Source organism: Halichoeres trimaculatus, unplaced genomic scaffold (genome assembly GCF_033239565.1).
Source record: "Halichoeres trimaculatus isolate MK-OKI-2021-1 unplaced genomic scaffold, fHalTri1.1 fHalTri1_scaffold_10, whole genome shotgun sequence".
Lineage (NCBI taxonomy): Eukaryota > Metazoa > Chordata > Actinopteri > Labriformes > Labridae > Halichoeres > Halichoeres trimaculatus.
This window is the reverse complement of record NW_027437187.1, coordinates 968,791-995,923: the sequence shown is the minus strand read 5'-3', so window position 1 is coordinate 995,923 and position 27,133 is coordinate 968,791. Positions and strand designations below refer to the sequence as shown.

General features: G+C 43.6%; 2 protein-coding genes across 3 annotated transcripts; both read left to right on the top strand.

Annotated features, from left to right (window-relative positions):
* Window positions 1–279: 279 nt before the first annotated feature.
* Window positions 280–13,400, top strand: selenoo1 (selenoprotein O1). Of its 2 annotated transcripts, none has more exons than XM_074678492.1 (9): window positions 280–983; window positions 1,268–1,471; window positions 1,562–1,739; window positions 2,430–2,560; window positions 5,503–5,780; window positions 6,149–6,317; window positions 8,825–9,010; window positions 9,284–9,440; window positions 12,212–12,427. In XM_074678492.1, the coding sequence occupies exons 1-9, from the start codon at window positions 430–432 to the stop codon at window positions 12,425–12,427; spliced, it is 2,073 nt and encodes a 690-aa protein (XP_074534593.1). In that variant the 5' UTR covers window positions 280–429. The 2 variants fall into 2 exon arrangements, with proteins under 2 accessions (XP_074534593.1, XP_074534592.1); XM_074678491.1 differs by having other exon boundaries at window positions 283–983; window positions 12,212–13,400.
* Window positions 13,401–13,600: 200 nt separating this feature from the next.
* Window positions 13,601–25,401, top strand: mapk12a (mitogen-activated protein kinase 12a). The gene is made up of 12 exons (XM_074678059.1): window positions 13,601–14,140; window positions 16,241–16,370; window positions 16,476–16,534; window positions 18,014–18,125; window positions 18,213–18,242; window positions 18,368–18,415; window positions 18,661–18,775; window positions 22,233–22,304; window positions 22,656–22,735; window positions 22,808–22,886; window positions 22,971–23,144; window positions 24,512–25,401. Exons 1-12 carry the CDS (start codon window positions 14,022–14,024, stop codon window positions 24,577–24,579), a joined length of 1,086 nt encoding a protein of 361 aa, XP_074534160.1. The 5' UTR covers window positions 13,601–14,021; the 3' UTR covers window positions 24,580–25,401.
* The last annotated feature ends 1,732 nt before the right edge of the window (window positions 25,402–27,133 follow it).

The window sequence follows — 27,133 nt, the reverse complement described above, 5'->3', positions numbered from 1 at the left end:
AAATTTAACGACTAGACAAGTCATTTCGTAATGTATCACTGAACATTGAAAACAAATACCCACAAATAACTTTAGTTTTACTTATGGGTCATACTCATTGTAGCGGGTGGAGGACCAGCTACTCCATACATACTCTGTCAAATATCAGTATGTTTCGACAAAAATAATACTTGCGAATAAAAAGTAAATAAATAAATAAAACATTTTCTCATAAACATGCTAACTTAGACCACGGACTATGTAGACATAGCTTGATAATTTACACCTGAATAGTTCCGACCTCCCTCCTTGTTTCTCGTCGGACGGGTAATCCCGCGTGCAGTCTGTATCACAAACATCCGCTGTAGCCTGTGGATTATGAAAGCATGATCGGGCTCCAAACATCGTAGCTGCGCCTGGAGCTGACAGCAGGCAGATGGCCCTGGTTGGATGGCGTATTTAGCTCCTCGGTTTGAAGCCTTCCGCTTCCTCCTCCGAGGTGTGTCCACGTTCAGGTTCCTACACGCAGCAGGTATGGACGACATGGGTCCAGTACTAAGTCGGTCTCCGCTGGAGCGGCTCGACTTTGACAACCTCGCGCTGAGGAGGCTCCCCCTGGATCCGTCCGAGGAGGCGGTGGTGAGACAGGTGAAGGGAGCTTGTTTCTCCCGTGTGAAGCCACAGCCGCTGACCGAACCCCGGTTCGTGGCGGTGTCACATGAGGCTCTGGCTCTGCTGGGACTCGATGGGGAGGAGGTCTTAAACGACCCGCTTGGACCAGAGTATCTGAGCGGGTCCAAAGTAATGCCTGGATCCGAACCCGCTGCACACTGCTACTGCGGACACCAGTTCGGACAGTTTGCCGGGCAGCTGGGCGACGGCGCGGCCTGCTACCTGGGGGAGGTGAAGGTCCCGCCCGGGCAGGATCCCGAACTGCTGACGGAGAACCCGAGCGGCCGTTGGGAGATCCAAGTGAAGGGAGCTGGACTGACCCCTTATTCCAGGTACATGGAGTTGGTGCCAGGTTAAATAATAATCTACCAAGAAGTATTCATCCTGTATAGAAATGTTAGTTTGACATCTTTGACGTTTAATAAATCACAGATTAATTATGTACAGATATTTATATTAACATATTAACCGTCAACAAAGAGCTAGAATTTAGTGCGTCTTCTCTTTGTGTTGGTGCCTTTATCTTATTTTCACTCCTCCCTCTGAAAACAGGAGCTGAGCTCTATCTGAATAAAGGTTGTACGGGTGAATGAAGTGCTTCGTTTTGTTGTTGTAGACAGGCTGATGGCAGGAAGGTTCTGCGTTCCAGTATTAGAGAGTTCCTCTGCAGCGAGGTCATGTTCTTCCTTGGAATTCCCACCACCAGAGCTGGCTCTGTGGTCACCTCTGACAGCCAGGTCATACGGGACGTGTACTACAGTGGGCATCCTCGCCATGAGAGGTGCTCCGTGGTCCTCCGTATTGCCCCCACCTTCCTCAGGTGAGTGCAGGCTGTCACTTCCTGTCTCATGTGGATGCCTCAGGTCCTGGAGATGTTCACATCAAAAGTGTTTTATGTTTTTCTGAGCAGGTTTGGATCCTTTGAGATCTTCAAGCAGGCCGATGAGTTCACAGGCCGTCAGGGACCCAGCTATGGGCGGGATGAGATCAGAGGTCAGATGATGGATTATGTCATCGAAACGTTTTACCCAGAGATCCAGCAGAATTATCTAGACCGGGTGGAGAGGAACGTGGCTTTCTTCAGGGAGGTGAGACTGCAGAGTGGCTCTAAAACCTGAGTGAAAGCAGAAATGATCACAATCATGTGTGTGTGTGTCCTCAGCTGAGTTCCTCTGCTGGATTAAACCAAAACAAATGTACTGGAGTTAATCTTTAAAATAGGTTGCTGAAAGTAATTAAAGCTTAAAAAAATGATTAGATGAAGAAGAACTGAATCAACCCCGCTAATGTTGTTAACAATAAGTTGAAGGAATCAACTTTTCTGACCAGTTTCTGCTTCAAACTGCTAAACACATATCCGACACCAGGCAGGTTTTCTAATCCAGGTTTTCTTTCTTTAACAGTCTGAATCTGGATGAAGTTGATATAATGTAATTTGTCTCTGAAAAAACAGGTCTAAGGTAAACTGGATTACCTGACCCTGGAAACAGCTGTTTCCTGATAACACTGTAAAAGTACTGAGCCCAGAGATGTACATGGATCAGTAGGTAGTCTAATGAAGGCCTGAAGTTACAGTTTCAAGTCCAGGACATTTGGATGCTGTAATCCTGTTAAACTGTGGGTGCTTCAGTGCCTGTGCATGCTGAGTCACTGCGCCCTTTCCCTTACGCAGGATTAAGATATTAACAAGGCATTAAACACCAGACTGAGTCTTTAAAGGTTTCATCTTCTGATTACTACAACCTCCAATGTCTGATTCTGTCTCCTCGTGTCTGCAGGTGGTGCTGCGTACGGCTCGCCTTGTGGCTCAGTGGCAGTGTGTGGGATTCTGCCATGGAGTCCTGAACACGGACAATATGAGCATCCTGGGGCTCACTCTGGACTATGGTCCTTATGGCTTCATGGACAGGTCAGACATGACAACAGACATGGTGTTAAAACTTCATTTGAGGACTCCTCAATCAGGTCTTTAAACACAAGCAGCATGAAGCTCTGATAGGGGCAGATATTTTATCCCTCTTGCCCTTTTTCTACAGAGCTGGTGTTAGATCCAGGCCAGTGCCTGTCTTAGCACCAGTTCATTAGTGATGTTTGATACCACTGATTTCCTTTCCGACCCGATACTGAGTAAAATTCAGGCTGGTATCAGCGATACCGATTCGATACCGATACTTAGTGTAAAAACATGTGATGGGTCAGGTAAATCTAAAGAAAAAATAATTAGCGCATTTCAAATTATACCACTAACTTGAATTTGTCAGTACAATATATTATTAAATAAATAAATGTCCCGATGATTTCACAAGTTTGGCAATGCCTACATTTTGAATTATTTATTCAACAGTTAAAGAAAATTAGACAGGTTGTTAATTTATAATGGGTATATTTTATAGATTAAATGTTATCTTTTTTTTATGTTTTCTAGAAGATAGTTTTCTTAACTCAACATGACTGTTTTATTGCAACTGTTCTGTGTAATTTACTGACACCTGTTGTTTGTAATCCACTTCAAATAATCAATTCCTTAGGGAACCTTACCTGAATTAATCTAGGCTGTTTTGCCTATGTGAGATTATCTCCTTGACTCATGTATTATTACTCTAAATTAACTCATGCAGTTATTTATTGAAGCATGTGTTTATTTTTTTTACTTATTTCATAGCCATGTCTATTAATTGGAACAATAGCAACAGTGCTTAGCAACACTTAAAGCCCCACATTTTCTCCCTCTGTACCTGGATGGTGTCGGCCTGCAGCACTGAAGGATTTAGAGGTGTGTGTCTCACCCTAGCAGCACCTGACGCTGCACTCTTCTCCTCCTCTGTCCCCCTCATCATGAATGCCTCGTATTCTTGGTTGTGATTAAACCTGAGGTGTTTAATGAGGTTCGCTGTGTTGCCACAAGTCCTGACGTTTTTTCTTAAAATATCACAAACAGCGTCTTGGTTGTTTGTGGAGCCAAAATAGCTCCGCACATGACTTCTTTTGCACTTAACCATTCTGTCCTGTGACAGCGTAAAAGTGAGTGACAGGCTGAGCAGCATGCTGCTGCACTGACGCATTACGCACTTGTCTGGCGGAAGGAAAAGTAGTTCCGACAGAACGGCGTATCATTCAGATACGTCCTTAACAGTTTGGTGACTCACTGTGTTCCTGTTAATGATTTACAGGACCTCAAATGACTGAAGTATCAAAAGTATCGATATTATGGTTTTGGAATCGATTTTAGAGCACAGAGAGCTGGTATTGGAAGTATCGATATTTCAGTATTGATCAGCACATCACTACAGTTCACTGTGTTTCCACTGACAAAGCACCAGCTCCTGGTGCTATACTGGTGCTTAGCAAGCACCAACTCTTTGCTGGGCAAGATCAGATTGCTTACTACACCAGGGGCAGGGTCACCTTGACCAATGATCAGCAGTGGAAACAGACTTTTTTTTAATTATTATATTTATTTTTGCAAGTGGATAACAGTTTGATATACAGAGATATGCAAAATAAAAGAGAGTTTTGTGTATATCCTTTGCAGACCTCAATTTTTAAAGGTAGTCAAGGCAGTGGCATTGGGTAGAGTAGGGGGGTGCACATCTCACACAGTTACCATTTCTCCTCTTTAACTTAACTATCTACTTCAACAACCTTAAGTAAATATGATTCTGTAGGTATTAGATTCAACAATGATTTCAGTGTGAAATGTATTACATTTGAGTGTGCATCAGCCTGTCTAATAAATTGACAGCAGTTTTTAAGCCCAGCCAAAAAGGATAAACCTTTAAATTACACAAAAAACATGCGAGGCCTTTGGGAAATGTTGCTGTTGTAAACAACATTACCAAAGAGGAGTCATTGTTCACCAGATTTAGATAAGAAATTTTTCTCATGAAGAAAAATGGGTTAACATCAGTTCAGTTCAGTGAAGCATTTTAAGAAACAGGCACTTTGTTTTAGAAATGCTTTATTTTTCTTCATGTTTGGGTTTAAAATGTTCAATTTCAGCTCAGTGAAGCACTTAAAACACATTGTCTTTTTCTATATAACTGTGCTTTAAATAAAGACAAACATTTCTCTACAACTTAGTCTTGTTTAAATTTGGGTGCACCAGATTATGTGCTGGTGCACTTGAAAAAAAAGTCAGGTGCACCAGAGCAACCAATGCAAATGTTTGTCTGGAGCCCTGATAGAGGCTCAGAGGAGACGATTGAGCAGGATTATTCCTGTTAAAGCTGACATTTTATTTTTTAGGTAAATCCTGCAGACTGTACCTTTAAAGATCTTTGAACTATTTACAACCAGAGAGGGACAGTATGTGTATATTAGAGTGAGCCAGAAATATTGGTCCAGAGTTTAATAAACATGTCTTCCTGCAGTTATACACAGGAGGCATTTCTTTCCAAAATACCATTTCCTAAATCAATCCATTCCTGTACTGTGGGAGGTCCAGAAAGCCACTAGTGCCTTGTTATGGCTTTTTGACAAGCCCAACCCCAGATGCTGGACAGGTATTTATTAATAGGCTTAGCCTGAAGATCAACACTGCCCAGGAACAATGCAATAGACAATAAGGGCAAGTCAATATTATAATCATTACAGAAAACAGCCATTCTTACAAAGAGAAGCTGCTGAGCCAGTTGTCTGTTTCTTGGTTGGAGTTTTCCATTTAAAAGTTAAATTAGAGGCCCATTTCTAGATTTGACTGTAGTCCTCTATGTGAACAGTCCAGCTGCAGCTCACCCTGTAGCTCCAATCAGGGCAGCGCCATGAGTCCATGGAGGCACTTTGTACTGACAGAGATCTGCCAAGTGGAGCTCAGATGATAGCATACACACTAACATTTCTTTTACGTCTCAGGTTTGATCCAGACTTCATCTGCAACGCCTCTGACAACTCAGGCCGGTACTCGTACCAGGCCCAGCCGGCTATCTGCAGGTGGAACCTGGTGAAGCTGGCGGAGGCTCTGGCTCCAGAGCTGCCCCCTGACAGAGCCCAGGCGGTAATAGATGAGTACCTGGATCTCTACAACGGCTTCTACCTGCAGAACATGAGGAGGAAGCTGGGCCTGCTGAAGAAGGACGAGCCCGAGGACGAGATCCTGATCGCAGAGCTGCTGCAGACCATGCACAACACAGGTAACAAAGACTGAACACTCTGAGAGGGCAGGAAACCTTCAGACCTAATGAGTTTTTTACATTACCAACAGACACTCATATCATTCAGACACTGAATTCACCCATCAGCACAAAAAGAATGTGAGGGATTTCTGAGGTGAAGCCTTTTCATATTTCAGCTTTTTCTTCTATAAAGATGTAAGTTATTTGTTGTGGTGTCGTCACTTCAGTCACAAATGTGGCCTGTGCAGGCTGTTGTAGTACACAGTCAGAGCTGAGTGAGATGACACAAAGTCAGAGACCATGGTCTCAGACTGAGGAAGGATCAGGTTCAGCTGATCTGGAGCACCATGACCCTTGATGCTGTAACCCTCTCCGTCCTGCTGCAGGTGCTGACTTCACCAACACTTTCCGCAGCCTCAGTCAGATTTCCTGTCCCAAAGAGGGAGCAGGTGGTGAAGAGGAGGACCTGGTGAAGACAGCCACAGAGCTCCTGCTGCAGCAGTGTGCCTCTTTAGAGGAGCTGAAGGCTGCCAACAAACCCAGCATGGATCCACGGTGAGGAGGCTGAGCCCATTTGTCTCTAACTGAGACCAGAGCTGTGACCACAGGCCTGACTTCAAACTACGATGTTTTATAAAACCAGTATTCTCTGGTGTTTGTCTTTAAGTCATTCATCCAGAATTCAAAACAGCCACATTATTCTCTCATGTTTACAATACAAGAGCTGTTTTTCAAACCTCCTACTCCACTAGCAGTGATACTGATTTGGCTGAAATTCAGTCTGTAGTAGGCCGTCTGTGAAAACTTGTAAAATCTGCAGTATGCCAAATATCCCCGGATGTCCTACTGATCCAGGAACATTTATCAGTATACAACCAGACCAGACCAGTCTACCTGGCATACTGTTTCCCACAATGCACAGCTGTTTTTCTGTGCGGGTGGCAGGTTTTACTGGAATCTACTGGAATGACTCAGCGTCCTAACTACAACACATCAACACTAATGTCAGTGAGATAGAAGAGTGATGAAAAAGAAACAACAGTAAATCTGGTCACTTCTAGTCTGTAAGAGGTGTTTACTTCTACAGATTGATTTAAGTCTGTTAAAACCACTCATTCACTTTTTTTAAATCATACGTGGGTTAAATGGAAGAGGTTTTTCCATCAGCTGTAAAAATAAAGATGCCTTCCAGATTTATTTTTGATAAATGAGAAAACTTTTGTTGCAAGATTAAAAATCAAATAAGATGATTCTGTTGTGATACGATTGACAAAACAACTTAATTTCAAGATCTGCCAATAGTTTTTGAACATTTATAGCAAAGGCAAAAGAAAAATCAGCTCTAGCTCTGCTTTCAGAAACTGTAAACCAGAGTAGCATACTCCAAAACAGACCCAACAGAGCAGTCAGACCACAGACTACAGGCAAACACAGCAGGCAGCAAGCAGTGCCTACCACATACTGCATTCACATGGAATATGTACAGAGATCCACCAGTTTGATGAAGGCTTATCTATTAGCGCCACCTTTTGGACTGAACTGGTATTTTTTCCCCTCTGTGTGAAGTTACAGGAAGAGTGGACCTCTATCACAAGGTGTGGCGTGATGCCTGCTTCAGCCTCTGGGTGTCGCTAGAAAAAAGTTGTTTTTCCTCAGCATGTTGAGCTCTGAAATGAGCAGAGCACTGAGAAGCTTCTGGGGATGTGTCTGCTCAGTTCATGAGCAGCAGTGTTAGCCCTGAGAGCCTCAGATGGGGATTTGTATCACTGGTTAATCCTCAAATAAAAATCTAATGTTGAGGAATTAGAGTTAGAAAAGTAGATCTCTACTCGGTGACAGTGAATGTGACTTATTAATTCTGCTAGTTTTATTTTGCCTTGTTTGCCTGTGATGTCTCCACCAGCAGTCAAACCTGGACTGAATACTGTGGTAAAGGGTTGGTGATAATATCCCTCAAAATCACATCACACTGTTATAAGAAAATTTGCGATAGCAATATTTATGATAATGTGGGGAAAAACAAACAACTTAATATTAGTAATTGCTGCTTCTGAATGACAGCATTTTTATTGCGCACACAGTATAGAAGCCACTTTTCCAATCGTTTACTACTACTACACAAGCTTGAAATGTAAACATAGTTAGTAGGTCAGATCCAGAGGAAATCTGACGTTTTAGAGGAGGAAAAGTTAATCTTGCAGGAGAAAAACTTCATCCCTCTATATGACACAACACTTTCTATAAGGACACCACTGAAAGGAGAAGGCATGGATTGAGAATGCTGAAGTTTTGGGAGGACCAGATGAGCTTAACAAACTAATTAATTACCATGAAAGTACGTTGTCATGGTGTGATTCCTGTAGGAACATGTGGTTTTCCTGTGATCTTGTGATCTCGGGTATCCAGCTGCTATGGGTGCTGCCCTGTGCTGTGCTGTGCTGTGCTGCACGGTGCTCCAGAGACGCAGCCAGTATGAACTGGCACATGGCCAAAATCCACAGAACTGCGCTACACTCATGCTGTATGTGTGAATTAAGGATAATGCTGATACAAGGTGTGGACATTCAGCTCGACCGCACGTCCGTCATGGAGGCAAAAATTCCACGAACAATAACAAAGCTTTCACGTCCTCCTCATGTGTCCTCATTGCCTGGTTGTATTCAGCCGTGTGTTTCATCTCTAGGTGGTGGAACATGTCTGTGGTGTTGCCACCCTTCACTGTAACAGTTCTCCTGCACATTTTGCATTTAATGTGTTTTGCTGCGTGTCTGATCTTTGTTCAGCCAAACCACCTCCACATCACTGAGGTAGCTCCTCTTTTAGCCACTACAGCTTCATGTGAGGACGAAGTTGATGCTGCTGTTGGGCTTTGTTGTTTTGTACTCAACAGGGGGCACCAAATGTTATTGCGCCTCTGCACTGTAAATATCAGGAAATGACTAATTTATATCGTCAACAGAAATGATGCCGGTATTATTGTAGAAGGTATGATATGGCACACCCCTACTGTGGTATTCTTTCTGGTAAAGTTTCTCACCATTCTCTTTCCTGTCTGCTGACAGGGAGCTGGCCATGCTGCTCTCCATGGCTCAGAGCAACCCCACGCTGTTCCAGATGATCTCAGACCGGGCCACGGTAGCGAGGCAGTTAGACAAACTCAGCAAACTGAGAGACCTGATGGAGACGAGTGAGGAGGAGCTGAACACCAAACACAGAGAGGAGTGGAACCACTGGATCAGGCGGTACAGGTGAGAGTTTCAAGCTCACTGGAAGAGAAGAAAGGTGTTTTAAAACTGTGCCAGGGGTTTGCCCCCCTGTGGATTTAGAGAGGGGGAAAAGAATAATCAGAGACAGAAAAGGAAGGATGGTGGAGGGGCTGTGTGCACAGGAAGAGAGATTTTTGGGTGGAAGTGTGACAGATAGAGGGGGGGTCAGAGGACAGAGGAGGAAGCGTGGTTGTAGAGTCTGATGTTGCTCTTTTGCTGTGACTCTCTGAACACCGGCTGTTATCTCTCCTGCAGGGAGCGTCTGGGTCGGGAGCTGGAGGGGCAGAGTGATGTGCAGGAGGTGCAGGAGGAGAGGGTGAGAGCCATGGACAGCACCAACCCTCGGGTGGTGCTCAGGAACTACATTGCCCAGAATGCAATTGAGGCTGCAGAAAACGGAGACTTCTCTGAGGTGATTTTTTTTTTGAACTTCACACTGGTGAAGTTACTTTAAGATTTGTTCTTTATTTTATCATTGATTTGATAGTTCACAGGTAGAAAACAGAGAAATAACCTCTGTCCACAGAAAGGTCATCAAAAGGTTAAGACACTGCTATCCTTTTCCAAAGTATGAGAGGATATTTAGTATTTGGAGTATTTTGCCTTCAGTGGTGTCACATTGACACTTCAGCTCCCTGCAGCTTTTTGCTGTCTCATAAAGGTGCACAAACAGAGTGAAGGAGATGGATGTTACTGGTGGCTTCATGGTTGTTGAGTTTGGGATCTGCGGACTGCAAACCTCTCAACAGCACCGAGGGAACAAAATCCATAAATACAGACAGAGGACAGACTTTAAACACCACCATCTTCTGAAAATAGGGCTGCACTCATTAGTCCACATAATCCATTACATCCAATATAAAATTCATCAACATGAAATTTCAGTAGTCCATGTTAGGGCTGGACAATTAATTGGATTTTAATCGTGATTTCAATTTTGCCATCTGACAATCATAACAACAATATAATTGAAGAAAAACAATTAATATGCCACACAGTGTAGATGTATGTAAGTTCCTGTGCTTCATAGCTCTCCTGTGTTCCATGTGCAGCCACAGTGAGTGTGTGTGACTTATGTGTATCAGTAATACTGTATGTGCCACTTGCTGGTTCTTTAAAGTTGTGTTTAAATCAGTACTGAAGTTTTTGAATAAATGAATAATTGTGTATATTAATCGTGATTTCAATATCACTTAAAATAATCAGAATTCTTTTTTTTACCATAATCGCCCAGCCCTAGTCCATGTGTTGTACTGTTGTTTTTATTATTATACACTGAAATCAAATACTAGGCGGAAAATGCTGATCTGTACCTTCAGCATTTAACAGTTCACCAACAAAACAACAGAAACTAGAATGTCATAAAAATCTTCTTGTGCATCTTTAGCCCCATTTCCACCATGTGGTTCAGTTTAGCTTGCCTTGGCGCAGCACGCATTTTACAGTGTTTACACTGACTAATCCCGGGACAGATTTATTAGCAGGGTACACTGTTGTGCTGCTATGGCGTCACACTAATGTGTGCAGGATGCAGCTGTCAGCATCCTGCTTTCACACCTCCTACCACGAGGGGGCACAGTTTGCTGTGGTACCCAAACAGGACCAGGCTTACCCGAGCCAACCCGTACCAAACTGTACTGATCCAAACCAGACTGCTTGGTGGAAACAGGGCTTTTGACACCCAGTTCCCTGACGGACACATGTTTCTTATGGTCCGTATCAACAGGCCAAAGTATTTGATATAAACTAGAACTTTTATCAGTAAACAGTCAAACCCCTCTGTTTTCTATCTGTGACTTTTCAGGAATTCACTGAAGATCTTTAAACATTCACGAAGTCAGGCCCCTTTGAGGATCACCTGCAGATTATTAATGATGTGACTGACATGCTTAAAACCTGCTGCTCTTCAAAGATAATACTCTGATCATTTTTAGATTTAGTGGAGAAATATACATCAGGTTTTCTCAGAACACCCCCGCTCTATCAAAGAAAACACCCTGTTTTTAGTGATGGAGATGGATCATGATTTGTGAAACTGCGGGAAGGGAGATGGGATGACAATGGGCGACCACTGAACGGAGCGCTGCTTGGACAGACATGACTGTGAAGTTGTTTAACTTTTACCTGAGGGAAGCTGAGCCCTGTCTTTCTCTGTAACTCCCTCTATTCTACAAACTGACCCCTCCATTCAGCATCACTGCATCTGCTGATGAGCAACATGACAAACAAAATTACAGGATTAACAGGCTACAGCTCTAACAAACAATAGAACCAGACTGAAACAAAGCCTTTTTTGTCTTTTTGTTGTTTTTTTTTTAAATGAAAAAATATGATATAACTGAACAGCACCGTAGTGCACTGAAAACAGTTCTGTACAAGCATTTAAACTACATTTTTTAATTCTAATTGAACGGTTCAGCTTTCAATGTGAATGTAAACAAGTCTGCCTCCTTTAAAAATACAAAATGAAGTGATGAAACAGAAGAACAGCTGAAACCTCAATTCCAGGAGGCAAACAAGAGGTTACTTTTATCCAGATCTGATCAAATTAAAACAAAACTGGCTAGATCTCTTTGTCAGTTATATTTATTGTTTTCTGTAAAAGGTGGAAAAAAAATTGCAAATCAGATTTGTGAAAAAATCAGAGGTTTTGTTTTCAGGGCTTTTTGCCCAGCCCTACATTAAAGGAAGGAGAAATAATATAAAATCACATCACTGAGGGCTGTCTTACACAGGTTGAATTTTACAGGTGTACACTCTTAACCCTGACGATGTAGAACAGAGTCAAATGAGGTTTAAACACAAAATAGCCATGAGTAACAGACTACCTCAGAAACTAACAGATAGAATAGTCCACATCAAAAATAAGTTGTAGTTGGCAGACGTATCAAGGTCTTTTCTTCCAGTTTCGTAATGAAATCTCAAATCTCAGATTGTGAAGAGTCTCGTGTTTCTCAGCTTTCTGCAGATATTTCAGTTTCCCCTTTTTCTGTTCTGATAAACAAGCTGCTCTTTCTCTGCTCTAAGAACTATCATCTGTTAAACTCCTTCAGGATCCTCCTAAAAGCTGTGGTTTCACCTTTTCCTCACTGTCTCTCTGTTCTATCATCATTCTGCTCCAGGCTGCGCTGATCAGATTAATAAAGCTGTTTCGACTGAACGCATCTGACCTCCCCTCTGCAGGTCCAGAGGGTCCTCAAGGTCCTGAAGAAACCTTTCTCTGCACAGCCTGGCCTGGAGCTCCCCTCCTGGTCAGGAGGAGGTGGGGCGAGTGTGCAGGGAGAGAGGGATGAAGGAGAGGAGGCCCAGCAGGAGGCAGCATCTTCATCCACAGCCAGAGACCCTGTCCCCTACGACAGCCGGCCCCCCGCCTGGGCCAGCCAGATCTGTGTCACATGATCGTCGTAATAACTTCCCCGACTGCATACTGCCTGAACAAAGAGAGCTCCATGATCCTTTTTCTGTTTCTCAACAGCTCTCTGAAAGTTTGGCAGACGGCATCAGGGAAGTTAGCACGAGGCAGGACACCCTGTAGCTCACAGGCTGCAGCAAACAGACAGAGGAGGAGCTGAATCTGGCTCCACAGACACAACAAACACAACAAACACAACAAACACAACAAACACAACAAACACAGGCTGAGAGCCCATTATTTCTGCCACAACTCCACAATCCTGTGTGGTGGGACGGCAGGAGACACTGTTGGATGAATTGAAAGAGTTTATCCAGGTCAGGTCAATGAGTGAAATGAAAGATCTGTTTGTAGGAGGAGCCGCTCAGCTTCTCCTCTGTTTGTTTGATGCTCTGCTCTTAATGACGAGTCAGACAACAAGTCATACACTGACCTGTCTGACTCTGACACGCAGCAGGGGGTCCACCTCAACTTAAACCAAATACTGTGTGTGTGAGATAGAGTGTGTGTGTGTGTCAGTGACAGAGAAGTGATTGTTTTATTGTGCTTGCACTTGATCCTGTTAGCCGCAGTAGATTAACACGCACAATATTCACCCCTGCAGTTAAACTTTGCTCCACCCGCCGTCATGGCTCCACTCTAAAGTCACAGAGATGACTAACGTTTGTACAGAGACATGTTGAGTGTGTTCAACATGAAGTGGAAGAGATGGTGAGGGAAACACAGGACACATTGGAAGCTATAATTAGCTCTTTTATTGATTTTCACACTGATTGTTGTACAATGTGCCACAGATGCAGAGCTGATGTTTTAAGAAAGGGATTTTTCTTACAGAAAAGGAAAAAAGTTTGATTGTGACAGAATGAGCCTGATGTGGAGCCCTCCCTCCCTCAGTGTTAGCCTTAAAGTAACCCATTAAACTGAGCAAGCAGTGCAACCTGAGTCTGTTTGTTGTCTCATACCTGTCATACCTGCTTGTACACGTCACAGCTGGACTCCACCTCTCCATGTCGAAGTTGTGTAACAGAAATCTTGTGTTTTCTTCATACTGAGGACCTGCACACCACGCTCGGCTCACACCACGCTGGGCTCACACCAGGGTTTATCTACCACTGGTTTCCTTCTTCTGCTTCCTGCTGCGCGGGTTGCACTGTGCTGTTACCTCACGCAGCTGCACCCCGGGGCGTCAGTAACGCTCATGTCCCAGCATGCATCAGACATTTCCAACCTGCACAGACACCGCGGACACATCTCTCAGGGACCTTTACAGACACTCCGTAAAGCTGGGTCTGGCACTCCAGACCAGTCCCGGGTTACGCACATTACGCCAAGCTCCTCACCTTTAGCTGTCGGCCTCCAACGAGACTCGGGAGTGGCGTTTGGTGACCTCAGGGTGCGCCCTGAGCCGCTTACACACACACACACACACACACGCACGCACGCACGCACAGCTGCTGCGCAACCATCGAGGCTTCGCGCATAGGTGGATCTGGAACAATGGGTGTGTAGCGACAGAGGAGGCGAAACAACCAAACTAGACCCTCAGCAGGACTCTGTTTTTATTCATCTAACCAAATAAATATGACGAAGCGAGTCAGACCCGGGTATTACCGCCAGGAAGTCAACAAAACCGCGTGGGAAGTCCCGGAGCGGTACCGGGACCTGAGGCAGGTGGGGACCGGAGCGTACGGGACGGTTTGGTAAGTGGATCCTGGGATACCGAAACAGCTGTGATCACCGGTCCGCCTGCTGCTGCTGCTGTGGCTGTGTGTGTGCGTGTGTGTGTGTGGCATTTTAACAAAAGAAGACACGGAACAGATGGTTTCACACAGACCGCCATGTGCGAGCAGAACAAAAGAAAAAGTGAGCGCCCTTCTTAACACACACACACACACACACACACACACACACACACACACACACACACACACACACACTGTGTCTCTCACACACAGCTTGGCTGCGCTTCACTTCCTGATAGGATGGAGACTTTCTCACCTTCACCTCACTGCACCTCTCCCGTCATCTCGTCGGAGCTGGCGGTGTGTTATGGAGAACGGTGTGTGTGCTTGAGAGTGACATAGTGCGCTCTGCCAAGTTAACACTCACACTCACAACAATAAGAAGCAGCTTTCCAGGCACCTTTATGCGCCTCTCAGCGCTCCGAGCCTTTGTTATGAATGATTAACTCTGTGGGCGGAGAACAAAGTGCGCAGCTACTCAAAGCAACTTAATAACACATGAACAGGCCCGAGAGCAGAGCGGAGACGGAGCCCCCTGCTCCCGGACAAACACTGCACAGAGGAGCAGGGCAGGGGGCTGTGTGTGTGTGTGTGTGTGTGTGTGTGTGTGTGTGTGTGTGTGTGTGTGTGTGTGTGTGTGTGTGTGTGTGTGTGTGTGTGTCTCTCTAGGGGAGACCAGGGTAAACTGAGCCTTTGTCACCATGAGCCACTCATGCTGTCATCTAGGTTAGGGAAAGTGATGCAGAAGTGAAACAAACGAGTATCTCTTTGTTTCAGGGTGTTTCCTGTTAAATGAACAGTAACACATGAGAGTGAAGTGTTTCCAGGAGAGGACTGGTGTGTTCTGTTTGGGAGTCTGATGGTTTGGAATAATGTGACATGGATCAAAGAACATTTTATTGAAAAAAAAAAAAAAAACAAGAAAACATGATAGTTACTGTGACCACGAGTGATGAGGGAACGAAGGATAATGGGGGTCATTTTATGTGTTTCATCATTTTTTATAGTTTTTTAAACACAGAATACAAGAAAAACAGTTCCCCTTGCTCCTCATAGAATCTTAAGACTGGCATACTGCTTGATAAAGACAAAAACGAGAAGAAGAGAAAAGAAGAAGGAAAAATAAATAAATAAATAAATAAAAATAAATAAATAAATAAATAAATAAAAAACAATGTGCACATTGTTCTCCCTATAACATATCTGTCCAATGTCAAAATGATTCAAACTAATTGACCATTCAAGATACTGACACTGAAAGCCAAGCTGTAAGAGGGCTCCATGTTAAATCATACTGATCTAATTTGTCCAAGAGAGAGTATGTTACTCTTTCATAAGCTACTAACGGAGCCACAGTTATAAAGTAATTATCAGTTGATATTCAAACAAAAATGAGTTAAATGCAATCCATTTACATTTGATATGATCAACAGAATAATATATCAAACTGCACTCAGTCATTTCTCTCATGTTTAGGTCAATAGAATTTATTTTGTGAACAACCCTTTTTAGAGTGCGGCATTTTCTCTCATTTCACTGCAGCTCATTTTAGCCAGATAAACCCCTTGTTTTTAGATGTGTCAAAAATAATGCTTGAGATGCTTGTGGTGAGTGGAAGCTGCCAGAAAGTGTCTTGAAATAAGACGTTTGTCATACTTATACAAACTTAATGAGTGAGGAAGACTTTCCCCAATGAGATCTGAGTTTTCTGATGTGTGTGTTGAAATCGATCTTCAGTGTCTCTCTCAGAGATAGCATCATTTCCCTGCTCGCAGAGACTTTCCCAGATTAGATTACAATCTGGAGAAGTCTCTGCCCCAGATTAGATTATAATTTAGTTTACTATTTCCTCCTCTGGTCATTTAGCAGATCAGATGATGTTCTTAAATACAGAGTCCATCTCACATCCTCTGATATGTGTGTGTGTGTGTGTGTGTGTGTGTGTGTGTGTGTGTGTGTGTGTGTGTGTGTGTGTGTGTGTGTGTGTGTGTGTGTGTGTGTGTGTGTGTGTGTGTGTGTGTGTGTGTGTGTGTGTGTGTGTTTCCACTCTGTCCTCAGCTCTGCAGTAGATGTCAGGTCAGGGGGCAAAGTGGCCATCAAGAAGCTGTACAGGCCTTTCCAGTCGGAGCTGTTTGCCAAGCGATCCTTCAGAGAGCTGAAACTGCTCAAACACATGAAACATGAAAATGTGAGACATAACATACACACAGATTCACTATTTATTGTACATTTTATTTCATTTTCCCTGATTCATCTGGTTTGCTGTTTGGTATGAAGAATGTCTCTGTTGCAGGTGATTGGCCTGTTAGACGTGTTTACCGCCGACCTCTCTGTCGACATGTTCAACGACTTGTGAGTGCTCTTTATGGTGTTTGCTCTTGAAGGAAGCATTTGTCTTTCTTTCACCCGTGCACTAATCTCTACACACTCTGTGGAATCTGTTCTCCAAGCTTTTGATTTGCAGCTTGGGGAAATATTCTTATTCTGTGATTGTAGCCTGTCTGAGTGTTGACCAATTAGGAGGCAGGGTTTCTTTCTCTGTCTGATTAGATATCTGTATGAAGAGCAGCTATCAGTGTTTAGGACAGGGATGTCCAACTCGTGCCATGGAGGGCCAAGAGGCTGCAGGTTTTCTTTCCAACCAAGAACTCCACCAGCTGATTCCACTGATTAGTCCCTGCTCTCTGCTTGAAGGTGAGGTAATCAGTGGAATCAGCTGGTGGAGTTCTTGGTTGGAAAGAAAACCTGCAGCCTCTTGGCCCTCCATGGCACAAGTTGGACATCCCTGGTTTAGGATAAACATTCACACTGACACACTGATCTGTTGATGATGAGTCACTAAAGATAATCAGTGTTCAGATTTCCTGACGTACCTGAATGCATCAGGACCTCCAATCATTTAAAGCAGTTTTCTTCTCCTCTTGAGGACAGACCTATGGAAGCGTGTTGCATTCACTTAAAGAAAAAAAAAACTCAGGTTTTTCAGAGTAATTTATTATTCAGTTTCTTTCTTGTGGTAATTAATTTTGTTTTTCTGATTGATATTTTTTTATTGGTTTGTTTTTTGTTATAATTATTATATTGGTTTGTTTTTTTGTTATAATTATTTATGTTTTTATGAGTAATTTTTTTTCTGTTTTCAGATTACTTTTTCCGTTTTTTCTGAGTATTTTTTTCCTGAAGTATCGAGATATAAAATCAGGAGGAAAAAATTACCACGAAAAACAGCAGATTGAGGTTCTCTCGGGATTTCGAAGTATCTCGATACTTCAGGAAAAAATTACTCTGAAAAACAGGAAAAAAGTAATCTGAAAACAGAAAAGATAACTCACAAAAACAGAAATAATTATAACAAAAAACAAACAAATAAAAAAAATTATCAGAAAAACAAAATTAATTACCATAAAAAACAAACTGAAGAATAAATTACTCTGAAAAACCTGTTGTTGTTGTTTTCTTCAAGTGAATGCAACACGCTTCCGTACTGACCTGACAAAGCCTGACTTCAGACTGATCTGCATTGTGATGTTGTTATTTATCAAACTGAAGAGATGTTAATCAGAAGAAAATCAGTTTGTGTTTGAGCTTCATTCACTGAAGGAAGACAGATAGAAGCCTCTTACTGTTAACACCCAGACTCAGCACTCACACATGAATGGGCTCCTCTGGCATGTGTGATGTAATGTAACTGTGGGATACTCAGTGAACAAGTAGTCGTCCTTCTCAAAAAGCATATGCAGCCATGAAAACAAAGCTGGGAGACTACCTGCAGCACGTTTTTGTGTCTTACAAAACCGCTTCTGTCATGTGGGTTTTGCATCTCACCTGCAGCTACCTGGTGATGCCGTTCATGGGGACAGATCTGGGGAAGCTGATGAAGTTGCAGCGACTGTCCGAGGAAAAAATCCAGTATTTGGTTTATCAGACGCTCAAAGGGCTGAAGGTAGAGAGATTTTCTTCTCCTCTTTCTTGGTACCTCAGTGAACGTCATGACTTCACTGATGAAGGTTAACTCTGCTCTGTTTGACAGTACATTCATTCTGCTGGGATCATTCACAGGGTAAGTCTGCTCTCCTCGTGCCTGTAAGAAGACAAAGACTGACTTCTCTTTCAAACATGGTCATTTTTCTATAACTTGATGGTTTGATTCTTTTTGTTGCTTCATTGTTCACATCAACTCTGCAGGATCTAAAACCAGGAAACCTCGCTGTCAACCAAGACTGTGAGCTCAAGGTACAGACAACCCCCCATGACCCCAACAAACACAATGCATCATGATTCTGATCACGCCAGCTTGTTTGCTTTATGGAGTTATGACCCTGACAGGAAAACTTGAATGTTAATGTCACACATGAACTGGACTTCCTCTGCTGGCTCTGTGTCCTCCTTTGGTCCCTGCAGACTCATTAGCAGAGCCGTTAACTGGCTGTGAGCAGATGTAAATGTGCCTAACTCTGTTTCATCTGGTGTCCCGTCAGATCTTGGACTTCGGTCTGGCTCGGCAGGCGGACAGCGAGATGACGGGTTACGTGGTGACTCGCTGGTACAGAGCCCCGGAGGTCATTCTGAGCTGGATGCGCTACACTCAGACAGGTAATGAAGAGCTAATGGAAGGGAAAGTCGCTCTCATGTAGTCTTCTTTCATCTCTGTGTCACGTCAGGTGCTTCCCATTAGCACTGGGCCCTGGCTACACCCTGTGATGGAGCATGAATCAGAGGTTTTAATGTTCTCGTTTGCCCCAGACTCAGAGTTTCTGCTTCAGCATGTGATTACTACTTCCCTGAACAACCTTTACATCCAACAAGCAGCTTTTCTGCTCTTGTTGGACTTCTTGTTAGACTTTGACCTTCTGGGTGGAGTTCATCTCCTGTAGTTGAAAGTTCCCAGGGTGTAAGGGTGAAAATAATCCGCATTTTTAAAAACTGTAGTTATAATGGGACTCAGTGGGACAATTCCGTCCCCTGTTTACTGTGAAGGGTAGTAAATGAAGAATCTGGCACTGAAAAAATTGCACCAAACGCAGTTTTCTCACTCATCTTCTGTATACTGTCAGGGTCTAATACAGTTCATAATAGTCCCCCCTTTTTCTTATTTGTTTGTGGTGTTCCGTATGCTAGATCCAATAGGCTGGTCTGTGAGTGAGAGTGACAGGAGCGCATATGAGACTTAACAAGATTTCCATCTAAGCTGTCAGTCTTACATTGGATGTTGAACGGTGCACATGGTTCCCTTGGTTGTGTGAAGTACTTCCCACCCACACACATCCAGACAGAGTTAAGTCTTCAAAAGATCCCAAGCACTACAATACTTTAGTCTCATCTCAAATAATACCCTAGCCCTCCAACATTTATTAAATGGAAAATAACTCATTATGTATGTTTTTTTTTTTTCAAATAAAAAGTGACACCATGTTATCATAGGCACTTAAGGCGTTAAAATTATAAAAAATAAATAAATAAAATTTTGCTGTTTTTTGACTAGGATTCAAGTTAATTCAACAATTAAATGATCTGAGCAAAAAAGTAGGAAAAAAATGTTAATTTGTTATATTTTTATAGTAATTTTTGGTACAGGACATTCTTGGGTTAGTAAGTTAAAGCAAACCACAAGGGTTCAACACTGCTACGCTTTTCTTTGTTGTCATATTAAACACCATGGGCTCTAATTTCGTAGACCAGGCGCAAGCGCAGGCGCACCTGCCCTGCGCTGGCCTTCGCCGTGCAGACAGGGCGTGACCGGTGCACTTTGCAAGTTTTCCTGCAGCGCCAAGAGAGACGCAGTCAAGGCGCAGAGAGGCGCAGATTAGCGCGTCCACGCCTCCCTCCGCACAAATGGCAGAGAGGGAGGAGAAAAGCCGTGAGTGGGTTTAACACAGCTGAGCGCTGTTTTCACCAATCAAATAAGCGCCTCTCCTCGCCTTTAAATGCGCTGCGGCCGAGGCGCAGCGTCTGATTGGTCTGAGTGATCCCCAGCACCTCGGAAACAGTGCTGGTAGGGGAGACGGTCAGAGCCGCTGTCCCTGCTGCAGGAGAATGGACAGCGGGGCACATCGGAGGACACGAAGTGTGTCACAGTGTGGGCCAGCTCCTGGGACAGATGTAATCTGTTCCTTTGTCATTAATAGGAGTACAAAATGAAGAGACAGTTACACAGCTGGCTTATCCATTCAGAATACTTTTGATCCACCTGCACTCCTGGTTTGTCATCACCAAATAACAGAACCTGATATGATATACTGTATACTATATACGGTGATATACTGTATACGGTGATATACTGTATACGGTGATATACTGTATACTCTCCCAGTGTCTCCACCTCATCCTCCTTACAACAATGTACTCCATCTTTTTAGATCACGTTAAAAATAAAGACTAAAACAGAGAAATATGGGAAATCACGGGTAAATCCTGAGTGACATACATTTATTTTGTCTCTTTTTTCGTCGTCTTTTCTCTCCCTCTTTTCTTTGAATTAAATGAAATGAGAGAACCAGATATATACTCAGTATCAGATGTTAAGGCTGTTTATTGTTTAATTGTAAGATGTGCATCAAACTTCCAGCTGCCGTCAGGTTAACTTTCCATTATGACAAACGGCTTTAATCTGACATCAGATGTGACGGGACAGTTAATATAGATATAAATGTATATGCTGGTTCAGACGGTTACATTAAATAGTGATTACTGTGATTGTTTATTGCATTAAAATGTGCCTGACACTCTGGAAACCTGCCTCTGGGGCTTTGATGACATGCGCGCACATGTGCGCCTGTCACCAAATTACAGCTGCGGAGGGTGCGCTCCACTTTGCGGCGAGAATAGACCAGGTTGGAGCTGGCGAGCTTTCAACGCACTTTCTGCACTGTTTTTGGCACAAAATTGTCACTGCGCCAACATGAATCTGCTGACACCTCCCCCTGGTGCGCCGTGAACTCCCCCTGGCGCGCCATCACACCCATCTCTACGCAGACGGTCTACCAAATTGTCAAATTGGCGGCGCACGGCGGTGCACTGCATTAAATTAACACTGCGCGGGGTGCACCAGGCTTTCGCCCCCTGCGCTGCACCACGAAATTAGAGTCCCATGTGTTAAACGGGCTGTGAGGACTATCAGTTTGAAGTGGACTATAGCGCCACCTTTTGGGAGTCTCATGCACACTGTCACAATGACATGACTTATTGATAGACTCTCAAGTTTGAACAGACCACTGCAGAATAACTGTTGACTGTTGGCTGGAGTGAACATAAGCACAAACAGATTAACCTTGTTTTGCCTTGGTCTTTAGCCTGTGTTTCAGCCTTTGGCTCATGTTGTAGCCTTTAGCTCGTGCTTTAGCCTTTAGCTTGTGTTTAAGTCTTTAGCTTGTATTTAAATCTTCAGCTTGTGTTTAAGCCTTTATAGCTTGTGTTTTAGTCTTTAGTTTGTGTTTTAGCCTTTGGCATGTGTTTTATCTTTTATCCCATGTTTTAGCCTTTAGCCTGTGTTGTAGTCTTTAGCTCATTCTCTGTCTCTCTCCTGTTTATCTTTCTTCTCTTCTTCTGTCCTTTTTCTGTCTGACAGTTTGGCTCCAGTATCCACCATCACTACAAAATTAATCACAGAAATCATTTTCAGCAGAGAAAAACACATATCTCTCTTCTGACTTCTTAACTTCATCAGTTGGTGTAGTGTCATTATAGAGACTTAGATGTGCTGTAAATCATTTTGGTCCTGCTCAACCCAATCAGGAAGCTAAGAAGCAGAATTTAGTAATAATCTATATTGGTGCTGATAATCTCATTTTAAAGTGTGGATTAGGATCAAGCAGAAGGGAGCCTTTTGCAAGATCACTTAGAAACTCCTCACAGTCCCCTTTAATGTGTTAAAAGGTGCTTTTTCAGATGTAATGCTTCAGTTTATCCACCAGGTGATGGTCTCTCCACAGCAGGCGCTCTGACAGTGATCAGCTTCTCTCCACAGGCTCCTGATGTCCTGCACCTGTACACTCAGATTGTCTGAGAGAGGGACAGCGTTATTCTTTATCTTCTTGTTGTGTTTCTTCCTCAGTGGATATCTGGTCTGTGGGCTGCATCATGGCAGAGATGCTGCAGGGAAAACCGCTCTTTAAAGGCAGTGACCGTGTCCTTTACTACGACCCAGGCAAAAACAAGACACATTTGACTCTAGGCTGAGTGGTGTTGAGTTTATTACCACAGGTATAAAAGACAGTATATAAAAGTAGTAAAAAAGTAAGGCATGGTCAGTCAGAGCTGTCAGAGCAGCTGGCTGAGTGGATAATGTTTGGAGAGTGTTTCAGAGTGTGGAGCACATTAACTATAACAATAATATTTGTTTATAATGCACAAGTTAGACAGGCAGATCATAAAAAGGTGGTTTTCACTCAGCTTTATATTAAATTCATAAAATATTCATAAGACTGTTCTTATATCAGTAAATGTTTCACTGTTTGACCCTTGACCCCTGCGTCAGACCTGGATCAGCTGTCAGAGATCATGAAGATCACAGGAACCCCGACTCAGGAGTTTATATCCAAACTGGAATCTGAAGATGTGAGTAACAGATCCACCCTCTGATGAAAAGTCCTGTCAGTGTTAACATGGTGCATTCATTCATTTTCTCAGGCCAAAGGCTACATCAGAAGTCTTCCTAAAGTGGAGAAGAAAGACCTCCAGAAGATGTTCTCCTCAGCGAATCCACAAGGTGAGACCTGCTCAGTCTGATCTGTTTCCAGTCCCACTCTCAAAGCGGCCCGAGTTCACTGATCCGTCCTCTGCTCATCCTCAGCCGTGTCTGTGCTGGAGCACATGTTGCTGCTGGATCCAGAGGAGAGGGTGATGGCTGCAGAGGCCCTGACACTGCCGTACTTCGCAGAGTTCAGAGAACCAGAGGAGGAGACTGAAGCGCAGCCATACGACCACACGATAGATAACAGCGAGCTGTCACTTAGTCAGTGGAAACGTAAGGATCTAGTTTCATCATTTCTCCTTTGTTTGCTCAGGGGGCAATCAGCATATCAGGGACAACGTGCAGCTGGATTTGTTCTTATTGAAAATCACATGAAACTCTGAGGTGGAGTTTGGGTTCAGTTTCAGGGTTCACAGAAACCAGGGTGGTGTGAGTTTTGCAGAGACAGGGTGATGGTGTTTTCCAGCCTCACACTCAGAAGCTGAACACTCAGCTGCAGATCCTCATCTGTCAGCATTTCTTCAGAGAGTGATCTGTGGCATCTGTAAGCTTCAACATGTTCAAACATGAGAGTCTCTTTCATCAGTCCACAGTGTAAAGCTCCTAAGAGAGCTCTTTTTGTCTTCTTTAAGTAAAGGGATGAAGCAGACTCCCAGGTTCCCCCCTGTCAGCTCTGACCTGTAGTAGCAGCCCCTGGTATCAAAGATCTTTATTTCTTCTCTGAGCTATGTGAAATGAGAAAAACACACGAGAAAAATTGACTCAGTTGTACATTTTTTTAATTTTCACACATATACATATATATATATATATATATATATATATATATATATATATATATAGGGTCTGAGCTGACAGGACTCATATGCAGATGTGACATGATACCACACATTTAAGCAGGCGACTCCAGCCACACTGATTTCCCACCTGACAAACCAATCCTCCCAGTTTAAACCAACAAAGCTGTCACATTTCAGCTCTTTGCCCACTTTACTGCACCCATGCCTTCAGTCTCACCACCCCCAGTACCCCCCCTGCAGGCCTTAACACAGCCTTCACACATCATCTGACCACTCCTCAGACTTCGGCATGTAGATTCAGACTGAGGAGAAGGTTTGAACAGACTCACACACACACACACACTCACACACACACACACACACACACACACACACACACACACACACACACACACACACACACACACACACACACACACACAAACACACAGACGGACTGGACGCAGTCTTTCTCTCTCATTTGCACAGATTTAGGAAGTGGAGAGGCGTGTGATTCTTCTGTGAACCCAACCCACAGTGTCCAGAGCATTACCCCTGTAATAAAGATATCACCATTACACAGAAGATATACAGCTGGCAGCAGACAGTCAGTTTCTGGGGCTCAGCGAGGCTGGATTTGATTGTAGAATGAATAAGCAGGTATATTTTTAGCCAACAGCCCGGGTGTAACAGATAGCTTCATCGATGAAGATACCGAGAATTCTTTAGGGTGCAGGGAAGGTGCAGCCCTACGTAAAAGGATCAGTGAATAAAGAGGATGTGGTGTCAGGAGGATGGAGGTCAGAGGGAGAAAGACAATATGAGCTGTCGTGTTTGATTGATCTGTGCCTCTGTCCTCAGGTCACACCTTTACAGAGATCTTAACCTTCAAACCCGTGGTGCCTGACTCTAAGGAAACCTCGCTGTGACACACAGAGAGGTGACTGTGCTGCACAGGGACCTGAACTCACAGACTGTCTTTGTATGTCGACACCAACCCAGCCAAAACTCTTTAATCACAAGTCTCGATGAGAGCAAACAGACCCGTCTACAACTCCAGGAAAGGTGCTCACTGCTGGACTCACCTTCATGCTCCATGGTGGTCTGGTGGCTCGCTTTGCTGCCTGTAGGTAAGAAGATTGTACTTTTTAAAAACCAAGGACATGATTACGATAAAGGGATTCAAATTCATCTCCCCACCAGTGATAATGGTACAAAGGAACATGAATGAAGCACACAATCAGAAAACACAATGTTGTCAAAGTTAAGCTGTCTTTATCAGTGCCTGTTGAAGTCTGTAAGCTTGACCTCAGTCAAATGAATGAGTCTAATTTGAAGGTCACAGACCCAGGTGTCATCATGGTGCAGAGTGACATACTGAGCAGTAATCTAACTGACATTTGCTCTACTGTTTTTATAAAGACGCTTTATGCAATAAGACTGGAAGACATGCCATTGGATTCATTCAGACGTCCTTGTGAGTGTGTGTTGAGTGCATGTTGAGTCTGTGTAGTGTGTGTGTGTGGAGTGTGTTTAGTCTTCACGTCTGCTCTGACCTTGTCTCCCTTCTCAGTGGCCTTAAGAGAAACCACAAAACAAAAGCCCTGCCGAGCTGCCAACTGGGGACAGATGAATAAAAAGATGATAAGTGCTCAAGTTTGAATTTTATACGTGAACAGGAAGTCACAGTTTGTTTTCAAAAACACTACGATGCACAAAACACACCTCTGTCTCTGCTGTGAATGGATGTTTACCACACGTGTTTTGATCATTAAAGATCTGATTTCAAAATGACACTCTTGTAGTTATTTATTTCCTCACAAGCTGCTTCTTAAGTTAAATTGGGTTGTTGTTTTTTTTGACCCCATACTGGTTACTTTGAGGGAAGCAATGAAAGGCAGGGCTCACTCTGTTTGCTGCTTTTCCTGTGATCTAGAAACAACCAGTGATGGAAACACCAAAGCCTGTGTGATTGCTGAAATCTCTTAGATTTCCATGAACCACTCAGCTGGGTTGCTTATGTGTAGTTTTAGTTTTTAAACATGATTGTGAGTTTCTGCAGTTCTTCTTTTCTAGTTTCCACAGAGTGGGCAAAGTGACACTAGATGGCAGTATATGAACAAACAAAGAGCAGGCTGCTGAGCTTGTAATGCTGGTTTCCTCTCCTCTTTAGTGTGAGCTGAAGTATCTGGATTGATTCCCATGAACTCTGTTACAGTCATCCAGAATCCTCAGAGGATGACCTCTTTCGACTTCTCATTTTGAAACAGCAGCTGATAAAAGATTTTAATTGGCCTGTTTGGTGTGATATTTTGAAATCTAACCACATTGCTTGGTTGATTTGGCACAGACAGTCGAGGCTCTGGTCCAAATTGTCCAGACGTCCAAGCTCCTGTTAGTCAGCTCTGTTTTTCAGTGGAGGGAACATGACATTACAGCCTCAGTGCTTAGTGCTGACAGTGATCCTGGTCTTAGCCTCCTTTGACTCCAGCACTAAGCTCAAACAGCCACAGAGTCGGGTCCTTCTTTAAGTAGATGAAGCCTCTCAGAGCAGCTGTTGCTTTTGACTCTGACTGCCTCCTCTCTAAATGGATGGCTTCAAGTAACAAAGTGTGAGTGTTCCCCCAGATAACATGTTTGCTTTTAGATTCTGCTCATTCCTGCACTCGTCCTCGCTGCTGGCCACTGTTGAATTTAACGGCTCACTGCAGTGACCTCCAGATCCTTGACTCCAGAGGGCACCTCTCCCGAGGACGAGCTTCCTTCCTGGGCCTGAGCTCCTCCAAAGAAAACTCTGCATGGGTGCATGTTGTGTCCTCACACAGCCGGCGGTTCACAGAGGAGTCAGAGAGTTCTGTTCCCGCTGCAGACAGGAAAACAGAGGGGAGAGCACGTTTTTTACCCCACAAACCCTCTCTGTCTCTCTTGTTTGTTGACCCTGCGGTTTATTTCCAGAGCCTGCTGGATTCTAGCAGCATATTTCCTCAGACACACACACACACACACACACACACACACACACACACACACACACACACACACACACACACACACACACACACACACACACACACACACACACACTTCACGTGTTTGCACACTTTTGCGTAGATACTCCTGGCATGCCCTGTTGAAGACCCTCACACTGACTGACACCACAGTGCAAAAACTCAAACCTTACAAATTTTTTTTGTCTGTTGTCAAAGTATCTCATTTACAAAGTGTGAACTGTATCATGTCACACGTCCAGATATAACATCTGTTAAGTTGAAACTGGGCTGAGTTAAAAACTCCATTCTGATTGGTCACAGGAACTGAAATCAATCTTCAGAGGTGAAACAACTACAGGGTCAACCTGATCACACACGTAATGTCAAATCGATGGTCCCTCTGTCTGTGTCCTCTATCTGTTTGCTGTGGATAAAAGGTAAGTGTTCATCTCTTCTGCCTGTGTCCTTTGTCTGTTTACTATGTGATTCAAAG